This window comes from Mustela putorius, unplaced genomic scaffold (genome assembly GCF_011764305.1).
Source record: "Mustela putorius furo isolate JIRA1106 unplaced genomic scaffold, ASM1176430v1.1 tig00001059_pilon_pilon_pilon, whole genome shotgun sequence".
NCBI lineage: Eukaryota > Metazoa > Chordata > Mammalia > Carnivora > Mustelidae > Mustela > Mustela putorius.
In genome coordinates this window covers 2,178,970-2,195,863 of record NW_025421553.1, presented here as the reverse complement: position 1 = coordinate 2,195,863, position 16,894 = coordinate 2,178,970, and the positions used below count along the sequence as shown (strand labels likewise).

The 16,894-nt window shown below is 41.0% G+C and overlaps 1 protein-coding gene across 2 annotated transcripts in view; it reads right to left on the bottom strand.

Annotated features, from left to right (window-relative positions):
- Positions 1–14,674, bottom strand: part of GRAMD2B (GRAM domain containing 2B) — a 113,333-nt gene extending 98,659 nt beyond the window's left edge. The window contains exon 1 of one of the 2 annotated variants that reach the window (XM_013060852.2): positions 14,436–14,674. In XM_013060852.2, coding sequence (XP_012916306.1) covers positions 14,436–14,560 — 125 coding nt within the window. In that variant the 5' untranslated portion in view covers positions 14,561–14,674. The remainder of the gene's footprint in view (positions 1–14,435) is intronic. The other variant, XM_004761335.3, reaches the window with a different exon arrangement.
- Positions 14,675–16,894: the final 2,220 nt, after the last annotated feature.

Below are 16,894 nucleotides of genomic sequence, written 5' to 3'. Positions count from 1 at the left end.
CTGAAACCCAGAATCAGAAGCTCACTGGAGAGGCCACCCAGGCACCCTGTGGAGCTGACATTCCTAACAACTGTTCTATGCTACTTCTCACCTCAGAGAGGAATTATTGTCAGTACAGCAACTTTTGGATTTCTGGAATCTATATTTCTTTAAACCCCCCAATGTGTGGTATATAATAATATAGATAGAATATTTGATAATATTTTTCTTCTCTTTTGAGAAGGAAAATATACTATCACCTTTATCTATGCTTTATGCTAAAATTAAATTCTGCATTAAATATGTTATACACTCTAGTATATGTGGTTCATGAATTATATGGTTTATGTAATGTGACCATCCTGTATAAATGACAATATGAATATTCTGAAAAATAATACATGCACGTAGGGGATAAGTTGTATTTCCATCTATTCCAGGAATCAGTCATTTTGGAAATACCCATTCATAGTATAGTAATAGTTTCTTGTTAAGTTTCTTGCATAGATTTGTTAAGCTGTTAGTAGGATATTATCTCACTGATGATGATGAAACACCGATGATACCATTAGAAAATTGGTCTGGGTTGAAAAATGTGTATTTATGTTAAGAGCAGCAACTGGGGCAGATTCAGTTTTGTAGGGCCTGCAGCTTATATGATATGGGGGACTTCTTTAAGGGAAAAAAAAAAAACTGAAAATCAGGTGCAGACAGAGAATATTGAATTAGAAGAGGTTAATTCAGGTGATCAGCCCTAAAAGTTCAGCTTCATTAGCTTTGTGGTAAGTCCCCCACTTCAGATAGCAACTAAAATAAATATTAAATACCTAAGAATAAAGTAATCCCGGGAAAGGATTCTTCATTTTTTTCCCCCAGAAGGAGCTTATAATTAAATATCTATATATCTATATATCTAACTCTCTATATCTATTTATCTCACTTCATTTCATTCCCCACCGCCCCTTAACTTCTCCATTGTCTGGAAAAAATCCTCTTACTGGTAGATTTCTCCATTTTGTGAGATGGAGAAAAGGAAGGGATCAGTGATTTGTTCCGGGTCCCGGAGGACTGTCAGGGCTAAGCCTGGGCTCTTTCTACTTAAACTTCCGGGGCACAAATTTGGAGAGTTAATATTCGGAGTTCACACATGAAGAAGCTTTTTCTCATAGGGTCTTTACTCTTATTTTACTGGGGAAGAAATGAAGGGTGGAGACATTTGCATCAAAGGCAAAGCCCAAACTCTCAAATTTCTGAGTAAAGAATATACTGTAACCTTATAAATCAGTAGCCCTGTTGAAAAAATGTTTCATTTTGACATCACACACCACTTGACCACTGGAACTTGTGTTTTTCTCTAGAGATAATCACACTTCTTCCCAGAAAAACTGTGATTTTGAGAAAACTCATGAATGCAGTATATTATCTCCACCCTTACCTTATTTCCAGGTTTCTTTAAAGTCATCCGAGTATGGATTTCAGCCATATGGGAAAAATGCAAGAGCCTGACAGCTCTTGCTGTCGAGTTTAGATCTTAAAGTTTTCATGGTTTCTACATCTATTCAAATATATGAACAAAAGTACATGTTTTTTAGCTTTATATTCTGCCACCAACTGTGTTTATCTTGAAGTCGTTTGTAAGTTATAAAAGAATATATGAGGAAGGGGCACCTGCATGGCTCAGTCATTAACCATCTGCCTTTGGCTCAGGTCATGATCCCAGGTTTCTGGGATTGAGCCCGGTGTTAGGCTCCCTGCTCAGTGGAAAGCCTGCTTCTCCCTCTCCCACTCTCCTTGCTTGTATTCTCTGTCAACTGTCTCTCTCTCTCTGTCAAATAAATAAAATCTTAATTTTTTTTTTTTTTAAAGAATGAGGGAAAAGAAACAAATCCAAACAAACCCTTAGAGTTGACCCAGGGTTGTGTGGGTAAAGACTTCCAACTGTGTTGCTATAGTAACATTTAGCCTACTTTGTAACTATAACAGTTAACCATTCTCCAGTATTTGCCACAGTATGTACATTCTCCATACCTAATCCTCAAAAACAGTCCTCAGATGTAGGTGTTATTTTTCCATCTTACAAATGAGAAAGCTGAGGTTTAGAAAGTTCAGGTAACTGGACTAAGGTGACACAGCACGTGTCAACATTGTGATCAAATACAGGCCTGTGCAAACAAACAAAAAACCCACACAACACAACACAAACACAGGCCTGTGCAACTCTAAGCCAGCTGTCCTTCCAGCATATACTTCCAGCATATACAGCATATACAGATTAGAAGTATGTGGCAACCTTGATGTCACCCCCATAGCCCTTGTAGTCACCAGCCTCCAGGATGGCTCCAAATGATCCCTCTTTCTTGGCATTCTCACCCATGTATTGTCCCCTCCCACACTGAATACATAGGGCTGACCTATTTCACCAACAAAATACTGCAAAAATGATGGTGTAGTTCAGAAACTGGGCTGTTAAAGACATTGTGTCTTTCACAGTCCTGTCTCAAGAATCACTTGCTCTGGGGAAAGCCCCAGCCGCCATGTTGTAAACAACCCTCTCTCCAGTTGGAGAGGAACTGAAGCCTCCTGTAGATACCAGCACTAACCTACCAGGTGTGGTGAGAAATGCACCCCCTAACCCCAGTCAAGCCTTTGGATAATTGCAGCCATGGTTGATAGCTGACGGCAACTTCACCAGAGTCCCTGAGCTAGAACCACCAAGCTCTTCACTTCCAGATTCAAAACACACAGATACTGTATGAGAAAGTAGATGCTTATGATTTTAAGAGGTGAAGATTTGATGTAACGAGCTGGGAGGCAGCTGGTAACTCAAACAGTCTTTGTTGGCCATTCTTCCCCACCGTGGGGTGAGCCTCCTGGTTAAACTTCATGTTCCCCTAAATGAGTGATCTGGAGTTGGATTTGTCTTTGGATGTTGGGCGGTGTGGAATCGTGCAAGGGTCAGCAGGCAGAGCCTGGGTGCTGATGGTGAGGCACAGCCACGAAGGAGAAAAGAATATCTTTTGTTCTCCAGAGGTGGCATTGGAGGCAGTGACTGCTAACTTAGAGTTTGTATTAGTTGGATACAGTCTCCGACAGGGAGAGAAATAGGAATGATATTTTTTTTTCCTGGAGGGTGTTTTATTTTGTTCAGAACTTGGGACAAAATTCAGCTTCTGAGCTTCATTTTTATGCTTTGAGGAAAGTGTGTCTGGGCTCCGCATCCTTTCCTCTGATTCTCCTGCCCCCTCTTTGTGCTCTAGAGACAGAGGGTTCTGTCAGCCGTCTGAAACGGGGGTTCTTCTCTTCCACAGAGAATAGCAAAAGGCTAATTCCTCAGTGTTAGGTTCTAGCTCTTTCTCTCTTTGCCACCCCCTCGCCTCATGCTCAGCTCACCTCTTACCTTCCATTTCTTTTTTTTAAAGTATTATTATTTTTATTGAGATATAATTGACAAGTACCATTGTGTAAGTTGGAAGTGTGCAACCTGTTCATCTGAGACATTTCTATATTGTAATGCGATTACTGAGGTAGGGTTAGCTAACACCTATATCACATCACAGAATTACCATTTCTTTGTGCTGGCAACTGCGTCTCCTCTGCCATTGCTTTAGGGCCTGGAGGCTGGGTTTCTGCCCTTTGGTCCTTTTACCTGCCCTCCTCTATGTAAGACACTCAAAATCCTGTCCGTGTGTGGCTTCCTCTGAGGAGAGTAATTCAAGAACATAGGCCACCCTTGTTGTATTCACCGCCGGATTTCTAGTGACGTTGATTTAGTGATCTTGGAAGGAGATGTTATTCCGGGCAGAGAGAGTGAGCTTAGAGGCATGAAGTCAGGAAAGTGTGCAGTGTGTGGGGGGGGATCATTCCTTAAATGAAAAACCGATGTTTTGGGACACCTGGGTGGCTCAGTGGGTTAAAGCCTCTGCCTTCGGCTCAGGTCATGGTCCCAGGGTCCCGGGATCGAGCCCTGCATCAGGCTGTCTGCTCAGCATGGAGTCTGCTTCCCTTCCTCTCTCTCTGCCTGCCTCTCTGCCTACTTGTGATCTGTCAGATAAATAAAATATTTAAAAAAAAAAAACCGATGTTTTGTTTCATTCTTTTTTCTTTTATGCCGAGTTTAATTCAATTTTACAGTCATTTAGTTTATTTGTAAACTGAATGCAATGTGAAAATACATTAAAATCAAGTGTGCCCTTCAATTTATGGAAACAGAAATCTCAGCCTCTATGGCTCCTTGTAATTCTTCCCCTCTCTTTTCCCAACTGCAAGGATAAAACATTTGGGACCACGGTATAGGCAAATGCTAGTTCAGATCTAATAATCAATCACTGTGGAACAGCGAGAAGATCCAGAATGGTGAGTCAGAAGGTCTGATCCATCCTTTGGCTTTGTCTCTAGCTGCCCTCCTGCACTGTGCCGGCTCCTCTCTGTGTGCTCTCACTGTGCTATGGAGCCTCAGCCTTCCTGGGGCCAGGCCAGCTGCACCCCAGCAAGCACCCCAGCAGGGGCCAGGTTTGCCTGCCATCTCAGGGGAGCTCCTCACTGCTCTGTCACCCACCACCCTCTGACATTTATTGTTGTCTATTTTGTCCTGGGAACTACGCTGAATGTTTGGGTTAGAAATAAGGCAGCAAAGTGAGGAAGAAAGACAAATGTAACAAGAGTAATGCAGCTTGTGATAAATGTGGTCATGGAGGTAAACAAAAGATACTACATAGCCAAGAAAAGGGTGTCAAGGGAGGCTTTCCAAAGACAGGCATGTTTGGTCCAATTTCAAAGGACCACACAGAATTTACTCTGCCAGAGTGTTGTGGGCAGCTCAGAATGTGCAAAGGCAGGACTCGTGTGCATGAGTGGAGTGGAAGCTTCCGGAAATAAGATATAGGACCAGGCCGGGGGGAGGGGGTTTGGGAGAAGGGGGTGGGATTATGGACATTGGGGAGGGTATGTGATTTGGTGAGTGCTGTGAAGTGTGTAAACCTGTTGATTCACAGACCTGTACCCCTGGGGATAAAAATATATGTTTATCAAAAATAAAAAATTAAAAAAAAAAATTAGGAGGATAAATATTGAAAAAAAAAAAAAAAAGATATAGGACCAGGGAAGCTGGCCAGGTCACAGCTGGTATTTCCCAGCGTTCAAAGGACAAGTCTGGGAGATAAATTCATGCACTGGTATGATTTCACCATTCCTGCTTCTTGCTTTATTACCCTTGTACAGGAGTGTGTTTAGAGGGAAGCTTATTCATGGCCCACTGTTCTGCCCCTGTGGCTTTATTGGAAGTAATAAAATAGGGCTTTGTCTTTTGTTTTGTTTCTCTCAGGAATGTCCTGACAGCCATTCGTTTTTCACATTAGGTAAGGTTTATTTTGTGGCACTAAGCATTTGAAATGTGCAGTTATTTCTAGATGTAAGTTTTGCAACATGGGGATCCGCCATAAACATGCTGAGGGAAATTACAGATTGGAGAGTGAGGCTAATAATACAATCTTCCTAGTACATGCGCATTGCCTGCCTTGTACAGTAGCCGGCAGGTGTGTCTGTAACCAACAGAAATTGGAGCCCCTAAAAGCAGGAGCTGGGTTTGCAGCCATTTGCTTACTTTGCAAGGCTCTCTTCTCATTACAGAGTTTCTTCTCTGTGCCAGATAGATGTAGAGGCAAGGATGTATTTCTAGCTTCTAAGAGTTCTAGGTGGTGAGTGAATATACCATTATTCCTCTGTAGATCTTCTCTACTGCCTTACAATCACCTCGTTAGAACATTTGCTGTCCAAGCACTTTATATATTGTCTTGTTTAATAGTATCGGCTGTCTTAAGATTGTCCCCATTTTGCCATCAGGGAAAGTGAGGCACTGAGGGTTTATGCCACTAGTAAGTATCCAAACCAGATATATACTAGGCAGTCCTCCTTCCATGCAGCATTATAGAAGGAATTCCATAGCTGTTTGTTAAATAAAATTACCCATCATACTTGTTCTTTCACCATTCCTGAAAATTATCTAAGACAAATACCCTTGTCTTTTTTGCAAATAAATTTCACCAAAACCCATAGAATCACATAGTAGGTCAATAGAGAATAGAGAATACCCGGTAGGTCTCTTTAACTTTGTTCTTTCAAAGAGAGTCACATGCCTACTTCTGAGGTTATGAAAGTCACCCTGGGTGGGCTGAAGAAACCGAATTAAATGACTTTTAAGGATAGATTTGATTTTTTGGAAATAGCCCACATAATTTGAAGTCACACCGGGTGAATATATTAATCAGTGAAGTTGGATAATGCCATTCTGTTACCTCTCTGGCTGTGTGCTCACTACCTGAACTAATTTCGTTAGCTTAATTTTGCCAGACAGCCGCAGCAGAAAACGTCTTTTCCTTTTTCTGTTCTTTTCTTCATTATCTAAGCACTAGAGAGCAACTACCATAATCCATCCACCATAGCAAAAAGCCACTAAGGTCAGTAAGGTCACATCTGTAAAAAGTTCCCACGAGTAAGACTCTGTGCAAATAGTAGAGGTTATTTCTGTGCCATTGGCTATAAAGAAGCCCTCATTCATCACTCCTGTACTTCTTGGCAGGGCTGGCCAATTTGCCCTCTTACAACTCCACATAGTTACCCATTGAGGGAACTGCTGGAACTTGCAGCTCAGGTATACTTGCCTGGCTTTGCATTAGACATGGAGGAAAGAGAGAGGGGGCAGAGAGAGAGGGAGGGAGGAGAGGAGGTAAATGAACCTGATTGATTTTTTTAAAAAACCTGTTAAGATAAAAAGCTTTTAATGAAAGTAGGAACTTAAAGATAAGCTCATCCAAAATAAATTTTCATGACATTTGAAAATGTCATTTAAAAAGTGAGTCAAGGCTGGGAGAAGGGGGGGGTGGGGTTATGGACATTGGGGAGGGTATGTGCTTTGGTGAGTGCTGTGAAGTGTGTAAACCTGGCGATTCACAGATCTGTACCCCTGGGGATAAAAATACATGTTTATAAAAAATAAAAAATTTTTTAAAAATGTGAGTCAAGGCTTAATGCATAGGTTATTAATTTTTGAAATTATTTTTTAAAAACAAGTTTAGGGGTCATGAAAATTTAATGAACTGGACACTGATGAGAAACATTTGTATAAACTTAGTTTTTCTATAAATATGTTCAAGTTCACCCCAAATGAGAAACTTCTAACAGGTAGTCACTAAGAAGCCAGCATGCATTCCACTCACGGATTCATGCCTAGGGAATCACATCCATTCCTTCCTCAGCAGTGTAAGTATAAAAGAGTAAAAATAAGATGTGGTCTATTATATGACACACACACAAAAGCAATGGCTGTTTTTAGTATTACCTTGGGTTTGTGTCCCATAAAGACAGAAATTCTGATAAATCATGCAATTACTACCAAGGAAGAAGAAAAAAAAAAGTTTGGTGTACTTAAAATGATATCAGCTACATTATCACATTTATGGTCCTAACAGGAGAGAACTTCTGTTTTGTGTTGGCATTAATGAGGACAGAGTCCACCACATCTGATAACTGGAAAAATTTACCAGAAACTAGCTTCTGGTCCTATACATATCGAGTCTTGTTTCTCTTTCACTGCCTACATACTGCTGATAAACGGTACTGGGAGGACATATTCCTATCGTGATCTCATCTCTGACCCTTCATGTGTGGTGGGAATATTCCAGGAAGCCAGGTTGGCTAGTAACAACTCACACATGACAAACCATATAAACTAATTCCAGCAATCCCAAACTAAATGCATCTTCAAACAACTTCCCCTTAGCTCATAATGTCAAAAAATCCCTTGCCCACTGGATAGGAGAGAAAATCGGAGTGAAGAGAGACAGCAGTCATAATGGTAGTTGAAGTATTGTCCAAAAGCCTTACAGAAAGGTATGCCTATCTGAGGAGCTTGCTACAGACACTCCCAGGGCCTTGGAAGGGGCCTGTGTAAGTGGGGGTGGAAGCTTAAGCTTCACTGACTTTGTAAACGGTACCCCTCCTGACAGTCCATTCTGATAAGTGGTTAATAGTGGATGAGATATCAACAAATAAGAAAGGCAGCTACTTCTGAGGGGTGGAGGTAGAAGTTCTCCCCAGATGTTAGAGAAGACCTTTCTGGAGGTGCAACTTGAAAGATGAATAGGAATTTTTGAGGCAGTCAAGGGAGGGCTCCCAGTGTGTTTGGAAGCCTGGTGCAAGGATAGAAAATGTGTGCTGACAGAATATTGAGTGCTTGGTATACGTAGACTGTGGGGAAGTGTCTGACAAAGTTTGGGAAAGAAACTGCAAGTCCATTCTCTCCGGGCCAGGTTAGAGGCTGGGGAGTTCTCTTCTTTCCTGCAGGGAAAATTCTACCCTTCCTGTCAGAGATGCCTGTTGCTCTTTGAGGAGAGGCATCTCCTCATTCTAACTTCCACAGCCCCATTTCACCACATCCTAGTATACTTCATCATCTCTTTTCTTTCTGATAGTCTGCTCTTCAAGCTCCCTTGAGGCTCAGCAGAGTTCCCAGGTCCTGCCAGTGAACCTTGCCCACTAAGAATAGAGAGAGGTATGCCTTTCGCTGAAACACCCACACCAAGCTTAGGACACTACAACTGCTACTACTATATCCTCTTAACACAGTCCTGCTTTCTTTGGCTGTTACCTGTTCATCCCTTCTCCTAGGGAGGAAAACCCATTTCCCAGAACTCAGCTCCCTCCAGATTCTAAATATAACCTTTACCTCTACAAATCCCAATGAACAGGAGCTGGGATATGGACTCATCGTGAAAATGGGTCATAATACGATGCCTACGGTGTTCCTCTTCTTGAGGTACCAAAAAGTGCTCCTGTTCTTTCTCTGATAGCGGGGGAAGTGAGTGTGGCTAAGAAAAATCAAGGCTGTTGGGAAGAGAGAGAAAAATGGCCAATATTTCCTCTACCATTCACTGGTGGCAGCTGGGACAATAGATGAACAGGGACAGAATCAGTGGGGCCACTGGGTGGAGGCATGAATGTGACTATAAGGCTACCTTGGACCTGCCATAGTCATTGTTGACTGCAGCCTGGGGTGATCCCCAAACCAGAGCACTGAAGGAGTCTGAGGAGGCCTAGGCTGGTCCCACCATGGTCCCACCATGGTCCCACATTCCAGCATAGTGCTGCCTCATCTTTTCGGAATTTTTTTTCTTTGATCTGTCTCTTCAGGCGAGGGCAACAAACTAAAAGCTTTTGCAGAGTAAAGAAAACCATCAATAAAATGAAAAGGCAGCCTACTGAATAGGAGAAGATATTCACAAATGATATATCAGACGAGGGGCTAACATCCAACATATACAAAGAACTCATACAAAAAAAAAGGCAGAAAAAACCACAAAACCCTATTAAAAAATGGGCAGAGGACCTGAATAGACACTTCTCTAAAGAAGACATCCAGGTGGCCAACAGACACATGAAATGATGCTTCATATCTCTCATCGTCAGGGAAATATAAATCAAAGCCAAAATGAGATATCACCTCATGTCTGTTAGAATGGATGGTATCAAAAAGATTAGAAATAACAAGTGTTAGCAAGAATGTGGGAAGGAGGGAACTCTTGTGCACTGTTGGTAGGGAATGTTCATTGGTGTAGCCACTATTGAAAACAGTATGGAGGTTCCTCAAAAAATTGAAAGTGAAACTACTGTAAGATCTAGCAATTCCACTTCTAGGTATTTATCCAAAGAAAACACAAATGCTAATATGAAAATATGTATGCATGTCTCTGTTTATTGCAGCATTATTTACAAAAGCCAAGGTATGGAAGCAACCTAAATGTCCATCAGTAGATGAATGGATAAAGAAGATATGGCATGCACACACACACACACACATACACAGATATAGACACATAGAGCGAAATATTAGTTTAGCCATCAAAAAAAAAAGAAAAAGAAAAAGAAATCTTGCCTTTTGTGGCAACATGGGTATACCTAAGGGTATTATGATAAGTGAGACAGAAAAGCAAATACCATATGATTTCACTTATATGAGCATTCTAAAAAACAAAACAAAGGAAACAAAACAGAATCAGACTTACAGAATCAGAGAACAAATTGATAGTTGCCAGAGGGGAGGGAGGTAGGGAAATGGATGAAATAGGTAAAGAGGATTAAGAGGCATAGACTTCCATGGGTGCCTGCGTGATTAGCAGTGGATTTTTTATTTTGGATCAGGTCATGATGTCAGGGTGCTGGGATTGAGCCTGTGTGGAGCCCTGTGTGGAGCCCCACCATTGGGCTCCATGGGAACTCTGCTTTATTCTCTCTCCCTTTCCATCTGCCCCTGCATGTGTGCTTACACACACTCTCTTTCTCTAAAAATATATAAATAAATCACTGTGTCTCTCTCTGTCAAATAAATAAAAAAAATCTTTAAAAAAAGTGTGTGTGTGTGTGTGTGTGTGTGTGTGTGTGTGTATTTATTTATTTCCAATGGCAACAGTGGTGTAAAGTATGTAGGAATAAGTCTAAAAATGTGTAAGGTCTTTATGTAGAATATTCTAAAACTTTATCAAAGGATATTAATGAAGGCCTAAATAAATGGAGGGACATACTATGTGCATGAATAGGTATATTTAACACAATATAAGGAGAAGTAGACTTAATTTCCTCAAATTAAGTAATAGACTTAATACAATTTCAACTAAGAATAAGTCTTCATTTGGTAAACTGATTCTAAAATTTAAATGGAAAAGCAAATGTGTCAAGAGTAGCCAGTCCTTTTTTTTTTAAGATTTATTTCTTTTTATTTATTTGACAGAGAGAGAGAGTGAGAGAGATCATAAGTATGCAGAAAGGCAGGCAGAGAGAGAGGAGGAAGCAGGCTCTGCTCTGAGCAAGGAGCCCAATGAAGGGCTCAATCCCATGACCTAAGCCAAAGGCAGAGGCTTAACCCACTGAGCCATATAGGTGTCCCAAGAGTAGTCAGTCATATTTGAACTAGGTAAGGAGTTTTGTCTTACCAGACAGCAAAACTTTAATTATAAAGTTGTAGTAATTAAGACAGCAATGTGTGACAGAGCAAGAAAACAGACTTTTAGCAGACAATAGGTAAGAACATTCTAATGACCTCAGAGTAGGTCAGGCTTTCATAAACGAGTCACAGGAAGTGCAAATCATTAAGAAAATAAGGCACTGATAAATTAAGAATAAGAACTTGGATATGACAGAGAATGTGAACAGACAAATCATATGCCGGAATAAAATATTTACACCATACATATAAGTAACAAAAAATTAGTATCTGCAGTGTTTTTAAAACTATCTAAAAACAAGAAAAAGACAGTATCCTGTCTTCCTACCTGCCTTCTGCCCCAAAGGGTCATAAATCTATAAGCAGGTATTTTATGGAAGAGGAAATAAAAATAATCAAGAAACATGTTGAAAAGATGCTCCTTTTGTATTAATAAGGGAAATGGACATGAAAACCCCATTGAGATGCCATTTCTGGATTAGAAAAAATTAAAAAGTCAGACAATGTCAATGTTGCATAGGCAGCAGAATCATTGCAGGTAGGATCGTAAATGACACAACACTTTGGAACACAAGTTGACATCATGAGCAGGGTTAATCGTGCCTATAAACTGTGACCCAGTAATGCATCTGCTGGCTCCGTACCTTACGGACACTCTTACACAAGGTCATGGGGAGATATGGGCAAGATCCAGTATCGCTCGGCAGAGCAGAAAGCTGGAAATCACCCAGAGAGGGGCCAGAATGCCCTTCTAAAGGGAACAACACATTGTGAGACTCCCCTATTCTAAAGCACCCAGTGGTTTCCCACTGCAGTTAAGAGTGAATCCTAAACCCCTTCTCCAGTTTCATCAGATGCTTCTCTTCCCAGATTCCTCAAGACTTACGATCTTCCCTCCCTGTGGGCAGTATGTCCTTTCCCTGGTCACTCCATGGTTGGCTCTTTACTCATCCTTGAAGACACCTGAATTATTAATTCCTTAAAGAGTCCTTCCCTTGCCACCCAACTGTTAGTTTTCCTTATCTGGTTCTTTTTCTCAGTCCTGTACTATTTCCTATGATAATAAATGTTAATATAAGAATTTTGTATATAGAGGTATATACATTTGTGCATTCATAATTTTTTAGCCTGTCTTTGATGTTAAACATTATAATAACCTCTTTTAAGGCAGAGACTAGGTTTGTCTGGCTTATGATTGTACCCTTGTGCTCCATATAGCCTGGCATATGACAGTCACTCAGTAAATCTGGGTTGAATGTTTGAGTAAGAGCACTGAGTAAATTGTATCCGTGCCTATCTGAAGTGGTTTGTTGATCTCAGAGTACATTTTATTGCTTCTGGTTTGGGAAATGATAATAGGATATCACATCAGCCCCATAAATTCTTAGTATTTATTGAGAAGGTAAAGGGAAGTGTTTACCTGGTCTTATTTTATACCTCAGATAATTAACCAGCATGTGCCTAAATGCTTTCATGAATTATTTGGAATGATTTACTATATAACACATTAAGTAGATTTTTCAACTACACTGAAAGTCCTTCAGTGCCCAAAGTGTTTGGAGATACACATAGTGTTTTTAGATGGGTTCCAGTACACACACACACAAAATCATTTCTAGATCCTAATATAGACATTTGATATTTAATATCTAATATGCAGGTAGAATAGGCATGGGCTGTTTTTGAAAGAGGCTTGACTTTAAGTTGATGCAGATTTTTATTTTATTTTTATTCTATTTATTTAAGTTTATTTAAATAATATGTGTGTTCGTTTGAATTATATTTTCTGTATTTTATATATTTTAAATACTTGTTTTACATTTTAATTTTGTTTTTCCTGATTAGAACTTGAGCTCCTAGAAGAGTTGGCATTATTTACAGAAGAGGTGGATTAAGCAGACAAAATGATTTGAGAAACATTCAAAATTCAGCAAATTATGGGAATAATACAGAGGTTTTACATTTTTAATCACAAGAGTTGTCCTCTTGCTCAGACAATCAAAGTCAGATTAATTCATTTTCATGATGGATGGAAAAAACTAAGTTAACCTAAAAATAAAGGTATTTCATAACATTTTGCATGAATTCAGGCTCTGTCCCCAAAACTTCTTCTTAAAATTATTTCACTTGGGGTATGTGGATGGCTCAGTTGGTTAAGCAACTGCCTTCGGCTCAGGTCATGATCCTAGAGTCCTGGGATTGAGTCCCCAGTCAGGCTCCGTGCTCAGAGGGAAGTCTGCTTCTCTCTCTGACCTCTCCCCTCTCATGCTCTTTCTCTCTCTCTCTCAAATAGATGAATAAAAATAAAGTAAAATAATATAGTAAAATAAAATTAAATTATTTTACTTATTTTTGTAACCTGACATTCTGATATGCAAACACCATTAAATGAAATGGGATTTCTTTGTTTCCATTTAATTTTTAAAAGCTATAATTTTGAGGAGCACCTTTTTGTATAAATGACTTAAAATGATGAAAAAAAACAAAATAAATGATCAACTTTCTGACTACGGTGTTGTGTAGAAGTAAACATCCAGTGTGGAGGTCTTTCCTCTGGCTTTACTTGGGAGGTTCATGTAGCATAACATTAACGCTTACATCAAAGTTGGGTAAGAAACTTTCTCTTGAAATTATTTCCACTTGGATTTGATTTCTACATTTTGTAAGTTCCTAGACAATTATTAGGAGGTCAAAATGAATAAAGAGTTGATAACATGGGTTTTCATTAAAAATATGTAATTATTGGGGCACGTGGGTGGCTCAGATAGTTAAGCATCTGCCTTCAGCTCAGGTCATGATCTCAGGGTCCTGGGATAGAGCCCCGCATTGGTCTCCCTGCTAAGCAGGGGGCCTGCTGCTTCTTCTCCCTCTGCTGCTTGTGCTCTCTTATTCTCTCTCTCTCTCAAATAAAAAAATAAAAATTAAAAAAAATGTAATTATCAGAGTCATGTTTATGTAGATATTAATATTTATAGCTAAAAAAGAGTGTGTTCTCAATCAGGCCAAAGCTGCTTTCAATCTGTACGATAAATAGTTGAACCCACAGTACAGCTAATACTATTCTGATAATTAATTTAGAAAGCCCCCAAATTTACTCTTTCGATAATAACACAGGTAATTCTGACACGGAAGTAAGGTTTTTTGGCTCAGCTATTTGACTTCGTTTCCTATGAACATGAAAGTGATCGAGAATGAAAGAACAGCAGAGCTGGCCAGTCACCCAGTACAAAAAATTCCTAAAGAAGGTACTCACCATTATTTTCCCTTAATAGTGGTAATAGTTGTATTTGCTCAGCAAGTCACATTCTTTGCTATGTACCCCCTTCTAACCCATTGGCCCAAATGCCCAGGCTGTGCCTTCTCCTTCCCCTTGGCAGGTTGCAGCCTCCAGGGACGAGCACAGAGCTCTCCAAGGAACACGGGTCTGGTGGCTCAGGCCACCAGGGTGACCCACGGAGGTACCCACCTGAGAAACACAGAGCCGGGGCTGTCTGTGGAGCTGTGTGGGGCCTCGGAGCCTGCCTTTCTTGGGCTGCCAGGAATGTCAAACTGGAAGACCGAGTCGCTGGGAGACTGACTTTTCCTCGCCATTGTGCGCGTATTGATCACCAGGTCAGGCAAGAAGCTCAGAGGTTCATTTCTGAATCCCCCCTGTCATGGGGAAAGCTCTGCATTTTAGCTTTGCACTGTTCCCACATTGCAGGAAACTTTCTTCACATGACTCCTAATCTAGCCAAAGCTGTTTATTTTTTTTCAAGTCAGTTAATGAGTAACATGGAAGTAGGACACAGAGTGGTTTTCTTCCGACCCACACTTTTCCAAAGGAAAAATAAACGTGTTTGGGAAATGGACCTGTCAGTTTACTAATCCAAACACCAAATACCTCAGGACCCTGTGGACTGAGGCAGAAGAGTCTATGAGAAGATAAAGACGTGAAAGAGGGAGGTGCAGAAACTTGCAGCATCTAAACTTTCAAAGTGGGGATCCTTTTCTGGGATCCCCTGGACCTGAGCAACGGTGGAGAATGTGGATGCACTTTGTAAAGCCTAGGGGGTATAGCTCAGCGGCAGAGCATTCGACTGCACTTTGTAAAGCCTTTACACTTGCAGGAATCATCAGCCCACAAGCACGCCACGGCTGGCGTTGGGCAAGGTGCATGAGAGCTTTCAGGCGGCCTGCGTGGTTCCAGTGACCTGAAGAGTTCTGGAATCCTTATGGAAGGGAGATGTACAAAGTCAAGCTCAACGTTCAGGGTGTGTGTTTTGCTGGGTTACAGGCGGCTGTGACCTCTGTCACTGCCACCACCACTGCCACCATGATGACAAACCGTTGCTAGGAGGTGAGGGTTCCCGCCCCATCTCTGTGGCTTTCTGGCTTTGGAACCACAGGTGATCCCAGACCTGCCGAGCTAGCTGACTGCCAGGCCTGTCTCACAGTATTGGAATGAAATCGAGGAGATTCTGCTATGTATGGTTATTTCAAACCCATTTAAGGGGGAGTTTCTTTTTTTGACCTTATTCACTTACTCCGTGTTGATGCCCAAGGAAAACATCAGTGTCCGCCCACCAATGTTACTAGCAGCGGCGAAGGATCTGGTCCAAAGTAGCTGTGCATTCCCTCTCCTTGTTCCCCTTCTGATGGGTCAGAGATGCTGGAAGATGGCTGGCTTAAGGGAAGCACTCTGCCTCTGACTGTGGAAGAGAGCAAAGGTTCCTGGGAAATCAAACCTTTAGCCTTGGCCTTGTGAGCTCTTTGCCCTAACCAGCTGATAACCAGCCAGGAACAGGTTTGTGCTGCTAACCACAAGAGCACTTTTGAAATTAGAGGAAGTGTGTGTTTTTGGTGGAAGTTTAGTGGTTCCTTACAGGATGACCAACTTATACTGGATTGTCTGGGATTTTTGGTGATAGCCCTGAAGGCCTTGCATCTTTGGAACCTCTTGGTGAAATGCAAACCATGACAGCCGATCACTGTGGTTCCTGATGCCATGTGCTGCAATTCTGATGCTACACTTCATTCCGTTTCACTCCTTGTCCTCCTTGATAGAGCAGTATCTGTATTTCTCTTGTCCCCTGTATTTATATGTTGCAGTTATGTTGGCAAAACATTAAATAAAGCAAATTCTACTGAGGTTTTGGATTAAACAAAACCATATCATACTTCGCATACTAGCGACAGTCTGCAAGCTTAGTTTCTACTTCTTGTAAACAAGAAAGTCTAACTAGAGCATATATTCATAACTAATGCAACATAATTTGTTGCTATCTCCCAGGCAGATTTAGATTTTAGCTAGGCCAATGCTTACTTTAGGAGAGAATGTCTCTAAAGGAGGGAATTCCAGTGTCACCAGACAAATCTCGGGACATATTTTTCTTTGTTTTTTTTTTTTAAAGATTTTATTTATTTATTTGACAGACAGAGATCACAAGCAGGCAGAGAGGCAGACAGAGAGAGAGGAGGAAGCAGGCTCCCTGCTGAGCAGAGAGCCCCACGCGGGGCTCGATCCCAGGACCCTGGGATCATGACCTGAGCTGAAGGCAGAGGCTTTAACCCACTGAGCCACCCAGGCGCCCCGGGACATATTTTTCAATAGAGGAGCTATTGACTCATCAACAGTATTTTATTAGCAAAACTCCATGTTTTGCTAGCCACTGTAAAGGATAGAAAAAAAATTTCAAGAAAGGGGTCCTTGATCCAATAATCTAGCTAGGAAGAGACACTATGCCTAATGGAAAAGTTAACTAACAACACAGGAGGGAGGGAGGCAGTAAATCAGTCTTTGTTCTACCTAGTATCTTTTGAGTCTATGTAGAATCTCTGCTAGATAATTTCAAAACAATATCTGTCTCTTGCCCAAACCACATTTTTACAGATGATGAAACTGTATCTTAAGAAGGTTAAGCAACTTGGCCATAATTAAGTGGC